General features: G+C 44.2%; 1 protein-coding gene across 1 annotated transcript in view; it reads left to right on the forward strand.

Annotated features, from left to right (window-relative positions):
• The window catches only part of LOC109919377 (diacylglycerol kinase eta-like), a 139,952-nt gene that overhangs the window by 29,154 nt on the left and 91,489 nt on the right, over positions 1 to 19,309 (forward strand). The window contains exons 5-9 of the mRNA XM_048602936.1: positions 432 to 569; positions 7,303 to 7,443; positions 7,883 to 8,000; positions 8,179 to 8,289; positions 18,859 to 18,955. Of these exons, the coding sequence (XP_048458893.1) occupies positions 432 to 569; positions 7,303 to 7,443; positions 7,883 to 8,000; positions 8,179 to 8,289; positions 18,859 to 18,955 (605 nt within the window). The remainder of the gene's footprint in view (positions 1 to 431; positions 570 to 7,302; positions 7,444 to 7,882; positions 8,001 to 8,178; positions 8,290 to 18,858; positions 18,956 to 19,309) is intronic.

A 19,309-nucleotide genomic window follows, 5' to 3' on the forward strand; every position in this document is an offset into this window, starting at 1 on the left:
GTCATAAATGTAAGGCAATTATTAATAAATTAAATGGGAAGTTCAGAAGAAACTTTACCTGAGAATGGTTGGAATGAGATAATTGATACCACATTTGGTGAGACAAATAGCTAAGTGTATAAGGTGAACCGGGATAAATGCATGAAACAGAAAGGCATAGAAAGATATGTTAAAAGAATGAATTTAAGCAATATGGCTTGTGTGGAGTATACACACCAACATCGACCTGTTGGGCTGAATGGCCTGATGATATATTTTCGGTACTCTGAGAATAAAAGTCATAACTGGGCCTGTGACCCATTGCTCCACTCTGATCTGATCAGCATATTAGCAGCTTTCTGTCAGTATTCACTTCCTGTACTCACTGTCAGCACTAGCTGCCTGTACTTGCTGTTCTCCTCTTTGTGTTTATTGATGGTTCTTCTTTGTAGTTGTGGATGAACAGAATGCACACACTCAAGAACAGGTTGAAGTGGAGCTGAAAAAGGAAATTGAGGAGCACTTGAAGGAAGAGGAGGAAGAGGAGGAGAAGGAGGAGGACGAGACCAAAGAACCTGACATGCAAACAGGTATGATTTATTTATCTCTGTACAGGTTCCTTCTAGAATAGGAAGCTCAACCACCTTGAGTTTATTGTTACAGGTGCTACAGAGCTATTCTGCCTGTCAGACTGATTTCAGGTAAAATCTCATCGGTTTCAAAGCACTGATCGCATGTCCCACTATTTACGTGGCAGTCTTGCCAGTCCAACGTCAATTTGCAGTGTGCAATGTGGGCAGACATATGATTAAAAAAAAACAAAGCCGGAGCCGTACTGAATGCAAGAGATTGATCCTGATGCTTCCCACCCTCTTTGAAACAGATAACTGTTCAGAGAAGCAACCTTTCTCAGCCATGAGCCCTGACAGATGTAACCCTCTTACAGTATCTGAGCCAAGTATCTGCAGTATCTGAACCATCACCCCACTGTATCTGACCACCTTCCTACAGTATCTAACTGCCCCCCCACCGTGGTATCGAACCATTTCCCTTCAGCATCTAACCATTTCTCTTCAGCATCTATTTCCCTGCAGTACCTGAGCTGTCCCCCGGCAGTACCTGAGCTGCCGTCTCCCCATGTGTGTGTGGGTTTCCTCAGGGTGCTCCAGTTTCCTCCCACAGTCCAAAGATGTGCAGGTTAGGTGAATTGGCCATGCTGAATTGCCCTGTTGTGCCAATAAACATGCAGGTTAGGTGGATTAGCCAGGGTACGTGCGGAGTTACCGGTATAGGGTATAAACTGGGGCTGGGTGGGATACTTTTGGAGGGTCGGTCCAGATTGATGTCCAGGAACTCCCCACCTACGCTCGGTACACTACCCATGCCCTCCACTTCTTCCAAGATTTTCATTTCCCCGGGCCCCAACACCTCACATTCACCGTGGACATCCAATCCCTGCACACTTGTATCCCCCACACAGATGGACTAAAACCCCTCCAATTCTTCTTCTCCTGCAGGCCCAACCAGTCCCCCTCCACTGACGTCCTTATCCGCTTAACAGAATTCATCCTTACCCTCAACAATTTTTCCTTTAACTCCTCCCACTTCCTACAGACTAATGGGGTGCTATGGGCACCCTTATAAGTCCAAGCTATGCCTGCCTCTTCATAGGATGAGTAGAATAATCCCTCTTCCACTGTTACACTGGCACCATCCCTCGCCTCTTCCTCTGCAAAATTGATGACTGTATCGGCGCTGCCTCGTGCTTCCATGAAGAGCTTGAACTGTTCATCAACTTTACCAACAGCCTTCACCCCAACCTCAAATTGACTTGGACCATCTCCAATACCTTCCTCCCCTTCCTGGACCTCTACATCTCTATCTCCAGTCTCAGCATCGACATCTATTTCAAAACCCACTGACTCCCAGAGCTACCTTGACTACATCTCCTCTCACCCAACCTCCTATAAGAATGCGATCTCTTATTCCCAATTCTTACAGCTACCCCTACACCTTCAGTCTCACCTCTATCCAAGGCCCCAGACAAACTTTCCAAATCCGACAGGGATTCACCTGTACATCCAGGTGGGTCTACTGTATCCGTTGCTCCCAATGTGGTCTCCTCTACATCAGTGAGACCAAGCACAGACTCGGTGACTGAGCATTTGCACTTTGTACTCTATAATCAACAGCACCTTCTGGTTGCCAATCATTTTAACACCCCCTCCCACTCCCTGGGTGACATGTCGATCCTGGGCCTCCTCCAGTGTCACAGTGACACCACGCGCAAACTGGAGGAGCAACACCTCGTATTTTGCCTCGGGAGCCCACAGCCTGATGGCCTCAACGTAGAATTCACCATTTTCAAAATCTCCCCACCCCCGGCTTCATCTCGTGTCCAATCCTCCCTCTCATCCCCACCTCCTTGATCTGACACAACCTGTCCATCTTCTTTCCCACCTGTCCACCCCACCCTTCCAACTGAGCAATCCCCACTAACCCCTACCTACATCCACCTATCACCATCCCATCTACCTTCCCTTAGCCCCACCCCTCCTCCCTCTATTTAATTCTGAGCTCCTTTCCCCCTCCCCAGTCCTGATGAAGGTGTAAACCGGAAACATTGACTTTCCTGCACCTCTAATGCTGCCTGATCTGTTGTGTTCTTCACGCTGTATTGACTCTGAACCTGTACTAGCTTTCAACTGTTGAACCTTATCCATTATGCTTAGCTGGCTGGGTATTATCTCTTAACAGGAAGGTTGCTTTATGCCTTAGAATCAGAGCTGTTCCCTAGGGCTGACGTAGGGGCCCTCACTCAAGTTGTTACAATACATAGTATGGAGATCAGAACTGCTCATAGTATGTAAGCGTAGTCTAACCAAGGTTTTAAGGACGTTTAGCACAATTTTTCTGCATTTAATTTCCATTCCTCCAAAATTTAATCTAGAATTGGTACAACTTTCGCTTGATATTCATGCCAAATATTCACTATTTTCCTATGCCTTTTTTTACCCTTGCATGTGTTGTTGGGTTGCACTTGTCTCTGTGCCCTTTTGAAATCTCCCTGAATACTTTGAATGATTTTACTGATGCATTAAAGTAAAACTTGGTCATATTGAGCATATTCAGGTTAGCTGTTAGAATTAAAGCACCGACTTAAACAGTCAGCATAAGGCGATGGCCATGCCCCAATGGTATTATTGCTGGACTGTTAATCCAGAAACTCAGTTAATGTTCCAGAGAGCCGAGTTCACTTCTCCCCACAGCAGATGGTGGAATTTGAATTCAACAAAAAAAACATCAGAGGTTAAGAATTGACTCATGACCATGCAACCATTGTTGATTATCGAGAAAAACTCATCCAGCCAAGAAATCTGCTGTCCTCACCTGGTCTGGCCTACATGTGACTCCAGACCCACACCAGTATGGTTGATTCTCAACTGCCCTCTGAAATGGCCTAGCAAGCTACTCAGTTGTATCAATTGTCACAAAGTCTCAACAAAGAAATGAAACCACATGGATCACCTGGCATTAATCTAGGTGCTGGAAAAGACAATGGCTGAAACAGACCTGACAACCCTGCAAAGTCCTCCTGACTAACATCTGGGCCTAGTGCCAAATAGGCAAGCAACAGCCCTGACATAGTCATACTCACAGAATCATACCTTACAGTCAATGTCCCAGACACTGACATCACTATCCCTGTCCTGTACCACCAGTAGGACAGATCCAGCAGAGGTGGTGGCCAGACTGATATACAATCAGGAGGGAACTGCCCCAGAAATCTTCAGCATTGACTCTGGACTGCAAGAAGTCTTATAACTTCAGATTAAACATAGGCAACGAAAGCTCCTGCAGATAACCACACGCCAACCTTCCCCAGCTGATAAATCAGTACTCCTCCATGTTGAACAACGCCTGCAGGAAGCACTGAAGGATGCAAAATGTACTCTGGGTGGGAGATTTCAATATCCAACACCACGAGTGGCTGGGCAGCAGCATTACTGATCCAGCTGGTTGGGTCCTAAAGGACTGGGCTGCTAGATTAGATCTGCAGCAGGTGTTAAGGGAACCAACAAGAGGGAAAAACATACTTGATCTCATCCTTACTAATCTGCCAGTTGCAGATGCATCTGTCCATGACAGTATCGGTAAGAGTGACCACCGCACAGTCCTTGTGGAGTGGAAGTTCTGCTTTCTCGTTGTTAATACACTCCATTGTTTTGTGAAGCACTGTCACCATGTTAAATGGGACACAGTTCAAACAGATCCAGCAACTCAAGACTAGACATCTATGAGATGCTCTGGTCCATCAACAGCAGCAGAATTATACCCCAACACAATCTGCAATCTCATGGCCTGCCATATCCCCCTCTCAAACATTACCATCAAGCCAGGAGATCAACCTGGTTCAATGAAGATTGATAGAGAGCATTTCAGGAGCAGCCCAAACTTATCAAAAAAATGAGGTGTCAATCTGGTGAAACTACTAAACAGGCCTACTTGTATGCCAAACAGCACAAGCAGCACGTGATAGGCAGAGCTAACCAATTTTACAACCAACAGATCCGACCTAAGCTCTGCAGTTCGGTCACGTCCAGTCATGAATGGTGGTGGACAATTAAACAGTTCACTGGAGGAAGAGGCTCTACAAATATCCCCGCTCTCAATGATGGAAGAGCCCAACATATCAGTGCAGAAGATAAGGCTGAAGCATTCACAGCAATCTTCAGCCACAAGTGCCAAGTGGTTAATACATCTCGGCCTCCTGCAGTAGTCCCCAGCATCAACATACCAGTTTTCAGCCAACTCAGTTCACTCATATCAAACAATGGTTTGAGGTACTGGATGCTGCAAAGGATATGGGCCCTGACAACTTTCTGGCAATAGTACCGAAGGTTTGTGCTCCAGAACTTGCTGCTCCCTTTGCTAAGCTGTATCAGTACAGTTACAACACTGGCATCTACCCTACAATGTGGAAAATTGCCCAAGTATGTCCTGTACACACAAAAACAGGACAAATCCAACCTGGGCAATTATCACCCCATTAATCTATTTGTGATCAGAACTAAAGTGATCATCAGCAGTGCTATCAAGCAGCACCTGTTCATTGATGCCCAGGTTTGGGTTCCGCCAGGGCCACTCAGCTCCTGATCTCATTACAGGCTTAGTTAAAATATGGTCAAAAGAGCTGAGGTGAGGGTGACAGCCCTTGACATGAAGGCTACATTTGACCGAGTGTGGCATCAAAGAGCCTTAGCATCAGAGGTGGGTTAGGTTTTATTGGTAGAGGGATTGAGTTTCAGAGCCATGAGATCATTTTGCAGCTATACAAAACTCTGGTGTGGCCGCACTTGGAGTATTGCGTACAGTTCTGGTCGCCGCATTATAGGAAGGATGTGGAAGCATTGGAAAGGGTGCAGAGGAGATTTACCAGGATGTTGCCTGGTATGGAGGGAAGGTCTTATGAGGAAAGGCTGAGGGTCTTGAGGCTGTTTTCATTAGAGAGAAGAAGGTTAAGAGGTGACTTAATAGAGACATACAAGATGATCAGAGGATTAGATAGGGGGGACAGCGAGAGCCTTTTTCCTCGGTTGGTGATGGCTAGCACGAGGGGACATAGCTTTAAATTGAGGGGTGATAGATATAGGACAAATGTCAGAGGTACGTTCTTTACTCAGAGAGTAGTAAGGGTGTGGAATGCCCTGCCTGCAACAGTAGTAGATTCACCAACTTTAGGGCCATTTAAATGGTCATTGGATAAACATATGGATGATAATGGAATAGTGTAGGTTAAATGGGCTTCAGATTGGTTTCACAAGTCGGCGCAACATCGAGGGCTGAAGGGCCTGTACTGCGCTGTAATGTTCTATGTTCTATGTCCTATGAGGCAAAGTGTCTGCTGGCTGGAGTCATGCCTGGCACATAGGAAGGTGGTTGTGGCTGCTGAAGGTCAGTCGTATCAGCTCCAGGCCATCTCTGCTGGAGTTCCTCGGGGTAGTGGCCTTGGCACAACCATTTTCAGCTGCTTCGCAATGACCTTCCCTCCATCATAAGGTCAGAAGTGGGGATGTTCGCTGATGATTGCACAGTGTTCAGCACCATTCGCAACTCCTCAGATACTGAAGTAGCATATGTTCAAATGCAGCAAGATCTGGACAATATCCAGGCTTGAGCTGTCAAGTGGCAAGTAATACTTGCGCCACACAAAAGGCTAACCAATGACCATTTCCAATAAGAGACAATCTAACCACTGCCCCTTGACATTCAATGGTGTTACCATTGCTGAATCTTCCACTACCAACATCCTGGGGGGTTACCATTGACCAGAAACTCAACCAGACTCACCAGATAAGTATAGCAGCTACAAGAGCAGGTCAGAGGCTGTGGCAGGCTCTCCAAAGTCTGTCCACCATCTACAAGGCACAAGTCAGGAATGTGATGGAATATTGCCCACTTGCTTGGATGGGTGCAGTTCCAACAACACTCAAGAAGCTTGACGCCATCCAGGGCAAAGCAGCCCATTTGATTGGCACTGCATCCACAAGTACCCACTCCCTCCACCACTGACACTCAGTAGTAGCAGTGTGTACTATCCTACTTTTCTCGGTGCAGAAATACACCAAAGATTCTCAGTCAGCACCTTCCAAACCCATCGAGAACATAACAGTACCAGATACATAGGAACACAACTAGGCTGCAAGTTTCTCTCCAAGTCACTCATCATGCTGACACAAACATTTTCGCACTCCTTCAATGTCACTGGCTCAAAATCCTGGAATTCCCTCCTTAAGAGCATTGTGGATCAACCTACGTTATGTGGGTTGCAGCAATTCAAGAGGCAGCTCACCACCACCTTCTCAAAGGCAACTGGGGATGGGCAATAAATGCTGGCCTTCCATCAACATCCCATGATTGAAGAAAAAGAAAGTACTTTGGACTGGGAGAATCATTTCTGAAGAAGGGCTCAGACCCGAAACGTCAGCTTTGCTGCTCCTCTGATGCTGCTTGGCTTACTGTGTTCATGCAGTTCTACACCTTGTTATCTCTACTTTGGACTGGGGATATTATTGATGAATCCCTCAAAACTAGGTGAAAACAGAGCATGAAAGAGTTGACCAGAGTTCATGGGCAGATGCTTGCCCTTGGTTAATTAACTAATCATAAAGAATAATTATTATGTCAGTGTAATTTAATAGGTTGCTGATTATTAATTTATTTTGTGTTGATTGAAAATCATTTGTTTCTTTTATTATTTGGTCATATCCAGTAGTAACAATTCATAATTCTGATAATCCAATATTCTCTTCGTTGTTTCAGCTCTGCAGTCTGCTCAAAGATCCCCTCCAGAGAGACGAATCCATCGTACTACCACTTCATACACTGGTCCATTCACAGCCTCACAACTGACTGCGAGCAAAGAAAATCTCCCAGTTCTGAACACTCGAATCATCTGCCCAGGTACCTAGCATCATGACACAGCAGAGACGTTCCAGAAAGTGCAAAGGATACAGCAGTAAATTAATTGCTGAAGTGGTACCAGAACAGTTTCAGTTTTCATCCAGTGGGTGGATAATTGAGTCAGTCCCATGGTGCAGAAGCTGAGTGGTTAGGACCTTTCCTCTGCGCCAAGGTTAAAACTTGGATATTGGTTACTTTACATTGTTCCCATAATGGAGATGGTTGTTAATTTGCCTGTCAGTCATATCCAGACACCTGGTGCATTCATGCCAATTTATTTTAAAGAGCTGCACAAGAGGGTTGTTAACTTTTGTATCCTCTTCTTTGTTCTGTGCTACCATGAGTCAAGGTTCTATGTTAGGAGGTTTACCTGACAAAATTTAGTTGTATAGATTCATACTTGTTTATAGCCTAAATATATATTCATGTATTAATGCAGGTTTGCGAGCTGGACTTGCTGCCTCCATTGCTGGAAGCTCGATCATCAGCAAAATGTTACTTGCAAATATCGATCCTTTTGGAGCAACACCATTCATTGACCCTGACCCAGATTCACTGTAAGAAATGTTCTTCGTTATACAACAGTTCCTCGTTACTGCTTTTTCTTCAGTTACTCATTGAATTATTGTTGTCAAAATTGTCAGTTCTTTTTTAGAATGATATTGTTACTGCTGAATATGTTGGCACATTGGGAGAATGCAATATTTTCTTAATTATTTTGCTTTCTATTTGCAGGGAAGGTTATACTGAAAAGTGTGTGATGAACAATTATTTTGGAATTGGATTAGATGCAAAAATCTCTTTGGAATTTAACAACAAACGTGAGGAACATCCTGAGAAATGCAGGTATCTGCACAGCTTTCAATTTTTTTTTAGTGTTGGGATATCCAGTGAAGAGCAATGGCTTGTAATGCAGAACACTGCACTATATCACAGAACTATATTAGAAAAGCACACAATTGTGATCAGACACTGCCAGCATGAAGATTGCTGGGAAATGGAAGAACTTAGTGAGCCAAGAAGTTCCATAGGTTTGAGGTTCTGTTGAAGATCTTTGTTCTAAGCAAGAACACAAAGTGTGGAGATCTGTCCTTACTCAGGGGAAGTAGGGAGCTCAATATCATGAGCAATTAGACAGAAAAAAGGGTATAACAAGAAGGCTATGTACACACCATTCAGTTAGATCTACACAGCATTGAAACAGCTCTTGTAAAAGTCATAAATGGCATCCTATGTGAGTGGATAATGGTGAACTGATATTCCTCATTCTTCTCTGCATGTCATTGCCCCTGTCCCAACTCATCTGCTGCTAAAACTCTCATCCATGTCTTTGTGAGCTCTAGCCTTGAATATTCAAGCTTATGGCTGGTCTCCCAAAATCTGCCCTCTGTCAACTTGATGTCACCATAAACTCTGCTGCCCATATCTTAATTTGCAAGATGATTCATCCCTCTGTTCTTGCTAACAGACATTGGCTTTCAGTCAAGCAATGACTTGATTTTAAAATTTTGATCCTTGTTTTCACATCTCTTAGTGATCCTGCTCCTTCTTGTCTCTAATCTCATCCAAATGTTGCTATTAGAGGGTGACCTTGGCTTACTGTACAGAGACCCCCTGATTGAAGGTTATCTCCCTTTATTTGACTGACAATCACGATAAACTTCCTGACTTTACACTAAACAGCAAGGCAAGATGAAAGTAGTATGAGCATGATAGCTCTGGCTGAAGGCAAAGCAAGACAATACAAGCAAGTATCCAGGTAGGCTCAGACTAAGTGAGGACTATGACAGTGAAGGAAGAGCCCAGGGATGCAATCTAGTCTAGTCCATGAGCTGAGTGTGTGTCCCTGAGTGCACAGTGTCCTTGCTGCAGTATTACAATGATAATTGCTGGTGCAGCCTGAAGTGTAACATTGAAGTATAAATGGATTGGAGACGTGCAATAAGGGTACATAGAAGCTGGCACGTATCAGATGCCAATGTCCATGGATGTGGCGTGCATGTGGCTGCTGCACATGAAGGATGCCCTGGGATGTCGGTCCCTGGTGTCCAATTGTGGAGCTCTTTCAAAGCAAGTGGTGAGCTCAAGTAGATCAGATTTCCACATTGAGAATTCTCAGTGTTAAGCTTGTTGGTATGTTGGGAAAATGGGTAGCTGAATATTGATGAGTCAAGTTGCGCAGTTAATAAGTTGTTTAACAGCCAATAATCTCAAGTAATTGAAAACTCACTGCTGCCTGCCAAGAAACCCACCATGCAAATAAGATGCAGCGAGTTGTTCCTGACATTGAGATAGACCTCACTGGACTTCTCATGCAATTCTGCTCCAAGTCTTCCTACAGCCCCTGTCATTAAGGCCCTGATAAGATTTCACCCACCAATTATATTACAAGGTCAGGAGTGGTAATAAGAGAAGAAAATAATTGTATTTTGGCAGTAAGGTAAGGTAATGTAAGGCAGTAGTACTATATTTGTATAGCACCTTCTGGGGCCCAGAGTGCTGTAAAATCAGTCAAGTAATTTTCTGAAGAAGGGTCTAGGCCCGAAACGTCAGCCTTCCTGCTCCTCTGATGCTGCTTGGCCTGCTGTGTTCATCCAGCTCTACACCTTGTTATCCAAGTAATTATCATCCCTGTTGTGGTGTAGGAGAATAAGTAGAAAATGCCAACTTAAGGGTATTAAATAGGAATAGGAACCTTAGTGACTATTGATATCCATGTGAGGACAGGAGCTGAAAAAAAACAGATTGGAGTAATAATTTAAAGGAGAGTTTTCATAAGATGTGGGAGTTGGAGAGTTCGACTATGTTTCAAGAATCGAAGAGATGGTGTCAAGATGTTGTATGTTGAAAGTTATGCGTATCAAGAAACACACAGCAACTCAATCTTTTACTGAAGCTGTGGGCTTGGAGGATTTGTCAGTGTTGACATGGATGAATCGTAGCAGTTAAAGGCAAATGGAGCAAGGATGGAAGTCTGTTACCAAAATGATGCAAGGTAAAATGAGAGAGCAAAGTGGGGAAGAAATCGTTAGCTCCTCGGTTAAAGATTGTTGCAAAGGATCAGAAGAGAATCTAAATAAGTTACAAAGGACAGCCAAGGTTATGGACCAGGTTCTGATCCTGGTGCAATGAAGGCATCTCTAATAGTGAATTTGAGAACACACAGAGAAAAGAGGGGCTGAGAGAGTTCAAATTGATTGGGGCATCAGAGCAGATTGACTGAAGAAAGATGGAACACAGGAGCTGACCTTGAGAGCTGATGGATGTGAAACACTGCATTACCACTTGGCATTACATCAGATATTGCAGCTGCATGACAGGAGAGTGAAACTACAGCAGGACCAAGGCAAGGAGCAAGTAATTTCCCAAGATTGTCCTAAGGGCTCAGTGCTGGGACTTGAACTGTTTGCATAAATGACTTGGATGAAGGGATTGAAGGTATGTTTGTTAAATTTGCTGTTGAGACAAAGGTGGCGAGAAAAGTAAGTTGTGAAGAGGACATAAGAATAATGCAAAAGCATATAGATACGTTAAGGGAATGTGCAACAATCTGACAAAGGGAATATAAAGCAGGAAAATGTGAAGTTGTTCACTTTAACAGGAGCTCTGAAATGCAGAGGGATCTGGATTTCCAAGTGCATGAATCACTAAAGTCTAGTATGCAGCTACAGCAAGTATTCAGGAAAGCTAATACGATGTCACTTATTGTGAGGGGAATTAAAGAGAAAATTAGGTTCACTTATCCAGTGGTCTGTTGAGACTGAATCTGGAGTACTGTGTACAGTATTGGTCTTCTTATTAAATAGAACATAGAACATAGAACAGTACAGCACAGTAGAGGCCCTTCAGCCCACGATCTTGTGCCGAACTTTTACCTGAAACCTAAGGTCTATCTAACCTCCACCGCTACCTTATACTATCATCCATATGCCTATCTAATAGCCGCTTAAATGCCCCTAATGAGGCCGACTCCACTACCCTCTCCAGCAACGCATTCCACGCCCCTACCACTCTCTGAGTAAAGAACCTACCTCTGACGTCTCCCCGATATCTACCTCCTTTCACTTTAAAACTATGTCCCCTTGTAAAAGCTACCTCCACCCTAGGAAAAAGTCTCTGGCTGTCTACTCTATCTATACCTCTGATCATTTTGTACACCTCTATCAAGTCACCTCTCATCCTTCGTCGTTCTAAAGAGAAAAGCCCTGGCCCTCTCAACCTTTCCTCGTAAGACCTTCCCTCCATTCTAGGCAACATCCTGGTAAATCTCCTCTGCACCTTTTCCAACACTGCCACATCTTTCCTGTAATGAGGCGACCAGAACTGGACACAATACTCCAGATGTGGCTAAACCAGGGTTTTGTATAGATGGAGCATAACTTCACGGCTCTGGAATTCAATCCCTCTATTAATGAAAGCTAACACACCATATGCCTTCTTAACAACTCTATCCACTTGGGTGGCAGCTTTCAGGGAACTGTGAACATGAACCCCAAGATCCCTCTGCTCCTCCACACTGTCAAGAATCTTTTCATTAACCCTGTATTCTGCTTTCAAGTTTGTCCTTCCAAAATGAATCACCTCACACTTTTCAGGGTTAAACTCCATCTGCCACTTCTCCGCCCAGCTCTGCATTCTATCAATGTCCCTTTGTAACCTAGAACAGCCCTCCACACTGTTCACAACGTGATCCACCTTCGTATCGTCCGCGAACTTGCTAATCCACCCTTCCACTCCATCCAAATCATTCACAAAAATCACAAACAGAAGAGGACCCAGAACAGATCCTTGTGGTACACCACATGTAACTGAGCACCATGTTGAATATTTCCCGTCCACTACCACCCCTTGTCTTCTAAGGGTCAGCCAATTCTGAATCCAATCTGCCACATTTCCCCCTATCCCATGCCTCCTTACCTTCTGCATGAGCCTACCATGGGGAACCTTATCAAACGCCTTACTTAAATCCATGTATACCACATCCACTGCTCCACCTTCATCCATGTGTTTGGTCACCTCTTCAAAGAATTCAATAAGGTTTGTGAGGCTGATCTACCCCTCACAAATCCATGCTGATTATCACGAATCAAACTGTGCCTTTCCAAGTGATCATAAATCCTGTCTCTCAGAGCCCTTTTCAATAATTTGCCCACCACTGACGTAAGACTAACTGGTCTGTAATTTCCGGGGTTATCCCTGTTCCTTTTTTGAACAAGGGAATGACGTTTGCCTCTTTCCAATCTTCCGGCACTATACCCGTGGACAGTGAGGACGAAAAGAGCATCGCCAAAGGCCCTGCGATCTCATCCCCTGCTTCCCATAGAATCCTTGGATAAATCTCATCAGGCCTGGGGGACTTATCTATCTTCAACTTCCTCAGAATTCCTAGCACATCTTCTTTACTAACAGCAACCTCCTCTAGCCTACCTGCCTGTTTCACAACGTCCTCCTCTTCAACTAGGTCCCACTCAGTTGAGAATACTGAAGAAAAGTATTCATTAAGGACCTCTCCTATCTTTTTAGGCTCTGTGCACAAATTCCCTTTACAATCCTTGATCGGCCCTACCCTTTCTTTGGTCATTCTCTTGTTCTGCACATACGTGTAAAAAGTCTTGGAGTTTTCCTTGATCCTATCCGCCAAGGTTTTCTCATGCCCCCTTATAGCTCTCCTAAGCCCTTTCTTCAGCTCCTTCCTGGCTAACTTGTATCCCTCTAGAGCCTTTTCCGTTCCTCTTTTCCTAAACCTTACACAAGCCTCCTTCTTCCTCTTAACCAGCCGTTCGATCTCTCTCGAGAACCATGGCTCCCTCACTCGACCGCATCTTCTCTGCCTGCTGGGGACAAACATATCGAGCACGTGCAGTATGCATTCCTTAAACAATCTCCACATTTCTGTGGTGCTCTTCCTTGACAGCATCTGTTCCCAATTTATGTTACCCAGTTCTTACCTAACTGAATTGTAATTACCCTTCCCCCCCAATTATAAACTTTACCCTGCCGTATGTACCTATCCTTATCCATGACTATTGTGAAAGAAACAGAGTTATGATCACTACCGCCAAAATGCTCTCCTACCAACAGGTCTAACACTTGGCCTGGTTCGTTGCCAAGCACCAAATCCAAAGTGGCCTCTCCTCATGTTGGTCTATCTACATACTGTGTCAGGAATCCTTCCTGAACACAGTGGACAAAATCTGCTCCATCTAAACTATTACAACTAAAATGTTTCCAATCAATATTTGGAAAGTTGAAGTCACCCATGACTACAACCCTGTGACTTCTGCACCTTTCCAGTATCTGCCTCCCAATCCGCTCCTCCACTTCTCTGCAACTATTAGGGGGTCTGTAAAAAACCCCCAACAAAGTGACTGCTCCTTTCTTGTTCCTGACCTCAACCCAAACTGACTCTGTAGACATATCATTCTCGAACTGCCTTTCAGTAGTTGCTATACACAGCCTGACTAGCAATGCCACTCCCCCATCTCTTTTTCCACCCTCCCTATTTCTTTTAAAGCATCTAAATCCCGGAACTTCCAACATCCATTCCTCTCCCCGAGTTACCCAAGTTTCTGTAATGGCCACAACATCGTAGATCCAAGTACCGACCCATGCTCTAAGTTCATAGAACATAGAACATAGAACATTACAGCGCAGTACAGGCCCTTTGGCCCTCAATGTTGCGCCGACCTGTGAAACCAATCTGAAGCCCATCTAACCTAAACTATTCCATTATCATCCATATGTTTATCCAATGACCATTTAAATGCCCTTAAAGTTGGCGAGTCTACTACTTTTGCAGGCAGGGCATTCCACGCCCTTACTACTCTCTGAGTAAAGAACCTACCTCTGACATCTGTCCTACATCTATCACCCCTCAATTTAAAGCTATGTCCCCTCGTGCTATCCATCACCATCTGAGGAAAAAGGCTCCCACTGTCCAACCTACCTAATCCTCTGATCATCTTGTATGTCTCTATTAAGTCACCTCTTAACCGTCTTCTCTCTAACAAAAACAGCCTCAAGTCCCTCAGCCTTTCCTCATAAGACCTTCCCTCCATACCAGGCAACATCCTGGTAAATCTCCTCTGCACCCTTTCCAATGCTTCCACATCCTTCCTATAATGCGGTGACCAGAACTGTACGCAATACTCCAAGTGCGGCCGCACCAGAGTTTTGTACAGCTGCAACATGACCTCATGGCTCTGAAACTCAATCCTTCTACCAATAAAACCTAACATACCGTACGCCTTCTTAACAACGCTATCAACCTGGGTGGCAACTTTCAGTGATCTATGCACGTGGACCGAGATCTCTCTGCTCATCCACACTACCAAGAATCTTACCATTAGCCCAGTACTCTGTATTCCTGTTACTCCTTCCAAAGTGAATCACCTCACACTTTTCCGCATTAAACTCCATTTGCCAATTCTCAGCCCAGCTCTGCAGCTTATCTATGTCCCTCTGTAACCTGCAACATCCTTCCACACTATCCACAACTCCACCGACTTTGGTGTCATCCGCAAGTTTACTAACCCATCCTTCTACGCCCTCATCCAGGTCATTTATAAAAATGACAAACAGCAGTGGCCCCAAAACAGATCCTTGAGGTACACCACTAGTAACTGAACTCCAGGATGAACATTTCCCATCAACCACTACCCTCTGTCTTCTTACAGCTAGCCAATTTCTGATCCAAACCGCTTAATCACCCTCAATCCCATGCCTCCGTATTTTCTGCAATAGCCTACCATGGGGAACCTTATCAAACGCTTTACTGAAATCCATATACACCACATCAACTGCTTTACCCTCATCCACCTGTTTGGTCACCTTCTCGAAGAACTCCATAAGGTTTGTGAGGCACGACCTACCCTTCACAAAACCGTGTTGACTATCCCTAATCAAGTTATTCCTTTCTAGATGATTATAAATCCTATCTCTTATAATCCTTTCCAACACTTTACCCATAACCGAAGTAAGGCTCACTGGTCTATAATTACCAGGGTTGTCTCTACTCCCCTTCTTGAACAAGGTGACAACATTTGCTAGTCTCCAGTCTTCTGGCACTATTCCTGAAGACAATGACGACATAAAGATCAAAGCCAAAGGCTCTGCAATCTCCTCTCTAGCTTCCCAGAGAATCCTAGGATAAATCCCATCCGGCCCAGGGGACTTATCTATTTTCACACCTTTCAGAATTGCTAACACCTCCTCCTTATGAAGCTCAATCCCATCTAGTCTAATAAGTTCATCCGCTTTATTTCTGATACTTCTTGCATCAAACCATCTCGGCGTCCGCAATGACACTCCATCGACCGCGCTTCTTCATAAACCACCTCACTCCCTGTTGTGTCTGTTGGAAGGCCTCATCCTCTGAATTATAAATCTGGTTCCCCACCCCCTGCCAAACTAGTTTAAACCATCCCATACAGATCTAGCAAACCTCCCTCCCAGGATATTTGTGCCCTTCCGGTTCAGGTGCAACCCGTCCTTACTGTACAGGTCCCACCTTCCCCAGAATGTGTTCCAATTATCCACATAATGGAAGCCCTCCCTCCTCCACCAGCCCTGTAGCCACGTGTTTAGCTGCACTCTCTCCCTATTTCTTACTTCGTTATCACATGGCACTGGTAGTAATCTAGAGATAACTACCCTGTTTGTCCTGGACTTCAGCTTCCAACCTAACTCCCTGTACTCGTTTTTCACATTCTCAGTCCTTTTTCTACCTATGTCATTGGTACTGATATGTACCATGACTGCTGTTTGCTCACCCTCCCCCTTAAGGATCTTGAAGACACGATCTGAGACATCACGGACCCTGGCACCCGGGAGGCAACATACCATCCTTTCATTTCGTTTGCATCCACGGAACCGCCTGTATGTGCCTCTTACTATTGAATCCCCCACTACAATTGCTCTCCTATTCTCCCCCCTTCCCTTCTTTGCCACAGGGTCAGGCTCAGTGCCAGAGACCTGTCCACTATGGCCTTCCCCGGTAGGTCGTCTCCCCCAACAGTATCCAAAACGGGATACCTATTATTGAGGGGAACGGCCACAGGGGATCCCTCCTGCACTGTCTGCCTATTCCCTTTCCCCTTCTTGACAGTCACCCAGCTACCTTTTTCCTGTACCTTGGGTGTGACCACCTCCCTATAACTCCTCTCTATCACCCTGTCAGCCTCCCGAATGATCCGGAGTTCATCCAGCTCCAGCTCCAGTTCCCTAACACGGTTTTTGAGGACCTGGAGTTGGGTGCACTTCTCTCAGGTGAAGTCAGAGGGGACACCAGCAGTGACCCTTACCTCCCACATCCTGCAAGAGGAGCATGCAACTGCCCTAGCTTCCATTCCCTCTACTCGAGATTGCAAGAAGAAGAATAAAAAAAAAATCCTTACCTTGCCGAACCTCCACACGTGTAGTGTTTCGGGTTTAGCCAATGCCCGAATTTATCTGTTTCTTCCTGGCTCACATTCCCTCCACACACCTGCCGCTGAAAACAAGAGGGCCGCTTGCTGCATGAGGTAAGTTTTTTATACAGGAAGAAACAAAAACTGCCTACCTTCCCGTTGGCACTCTGGCTCACGCTGCTGCCGCTGAAAACAAGAGGGAAAACAAATGAAGGATGTAAATGCATTACAGGCAGTTCGGAGATATTTTACTCGACTAAAGACAAAGTCTACTCCCACACCTGTCTCATACGTTCATATGCATGTTTGTTTGTACAGTGACTTCTGGTAAAAGTACAGGGTTATGACTTTGACATGAACTACAAAACTTGTGCTGAAATGGCCACTTTAGATGAGTTAGTTGAGCAGATAGCCAAAGCTGAACAAGGCTACAGATGTTCCAATGGATTGACAAGTCAATAGAATGGACTTCAAGGTGAAATATGTGCTCAAAATTGATCTATTTTATTTATGGTATTAATATTATCAGCTTCAATCAGAAACTGCTAATAACCCAACTAAAGGCACTGTGGAAGGTTATCTTCAAGGGGTGGCCTGACAAAATAAAAGATGCCAGACAATCTCAAATGCTGTTGGCCTTACATAGATGATCTCAGTATCTAGAGAGGCATTGTCTTCAAAGGAAAACCAATATCTGCAGCTGAAGCTGTCTGCCAGCTTCGTTACACTTCACCAAGGACATGTGGGTATAGAGCAGACATGATGATCGATATGTGATACAGCCTATTGGTCAGGGATTAAGAGTGCTATATTTACATTAGTGAGGTATAAGAGGCATAACAGAGCCACTAGCCATAGTAAATTGAAAATCTCTACATTTTAATGAGATTCTGTCAGTTCCTCAGTCCAAAATCACCATTGATCTGTTTACCGTGAATGGAGGCGACTCCTTTGTGGTCACCAATTAGTATTGATTTCTAGTTGTCAATTGGTAATGAATATTTCAAGCAAGTCCATGGCAGACACATTGTGCACCTGAAGATACCATTTCTGATAATGGGGCACAGACGTTGTTAGGATATTTGTGCCAAATAGGGCATGAGTCACTCAATGTTCTTACCATCACATGGTCTCACTGAGCGAATGGCTATTATGATAGAATTCACCCTCGAGTTTAAGAGGGAGAAGCTGGAATCAGATGTAAAGATATTATAATTGAGTAAACATAGCTACAAAAACATGAGGGAGGAGCTGGCCAGAATTGATTGGAAGGGGAGTCTTGCAGACAGGATGATAGAGCAGCAATGATAATTTGGGAGGCACAGCAGAAATTCATCCCAAGGGAAAAAAGCATACTAAGGGGAGGTTGACGCAAATGTGGTTGACAGGGACAACATAAAGGCAAAACAAAAAGCATACAATATGGTGAAGATCAGTGGTAATCATTGGGAAGCCTTTATAAACCAGCATAGGACAACTGAAAAAAGCAATAAAGGAGAAGATGAAATATGAGGGTAAGCTCGCCAGTAATATTAGAAAAATTGCAAGAGTTTTTTTTAGATATATAAATGGTGAAAAAGAGGGAAGAGTGGATATTGGACTGCTGGAAAATGAGGCTGGAAAAGTAATAATGGGGAGCAAAGAAATTGTGGACCAACTGAATAGGCTTTGGAAAGTCAGAACTTGTAGTTCTGACCTGCTCTTATCGCCACAGTATTTATATGGCTCGACTGTTTCAGTTTCTGGTCAGTTTCTCCACAGCAAAGAAGAATGACAGATCCATACGACCTTTTCTAAACCACAAATAAAGTCATGTTTGTACGCTAGCTGGCAGACCTCAACACAATAATCTGAACCAAACTGTGCATCAATACAGAGAAATCAATGCTTTTTTAGTGTGTGATCAGTTGTCAGTCATTTTGTTTCATATATAGCCACGAAATAAGGTAGAAATATCAGTGAAGCATGCCTGTATCTTTCTGAATAATCTCTTAATCTTTCTGTTTAGAAGCCGGACCAAGAATATGATGTGGTATGGTGTGCTTGGCACCAAAGAGTTACTACAGCGAACCTATAAGAACTTAGAACAAAAGGTGCAACTTGAGGTAATGTCTGTATCTTCCACAGTGGGTAAGCAAGTCAAACCGCAAAAACACCTAATCAATGCAAATGATGCATTCGTATTAATACATTATTAAATCTCATTAATAAATGGAATGTACTTATTATGCCTGGGTGCTGTTATTCAGTGAATATGATCTGAAGAGTTCTCTTAGCAACTAACTGTGTTGGGACTGTTCAAAACATCAGTGTGACAAAGTTTGTGATTGGTTTGTTACAACAGCTATTTGCACAGTAGTATCTGAAACAGTTTGAAGTATGTGGTACTGTCACCTTTACTCTCCTTCATTTTCAGGTGCTGTCTATATCTCAAGGGTTTAGGCACACCCCCCCCCCCC

This window comes from Rhincodon typus, chromosome 11 (assembly GCF_021869965.1).
Source record: "Rhincodon typus isolate 14 chromosome 11, sRhiTyp1.1, whole genome shotgun sequence".
In the NCBI taxonomy this organism is placed as follows: domain Eukaryota; kingdom Metazoa; phylum Chordata; class Chondrichthyes; order Orectolobiformes; family Rhincodontidae; genus Rhincodon; species Rhincodon typus.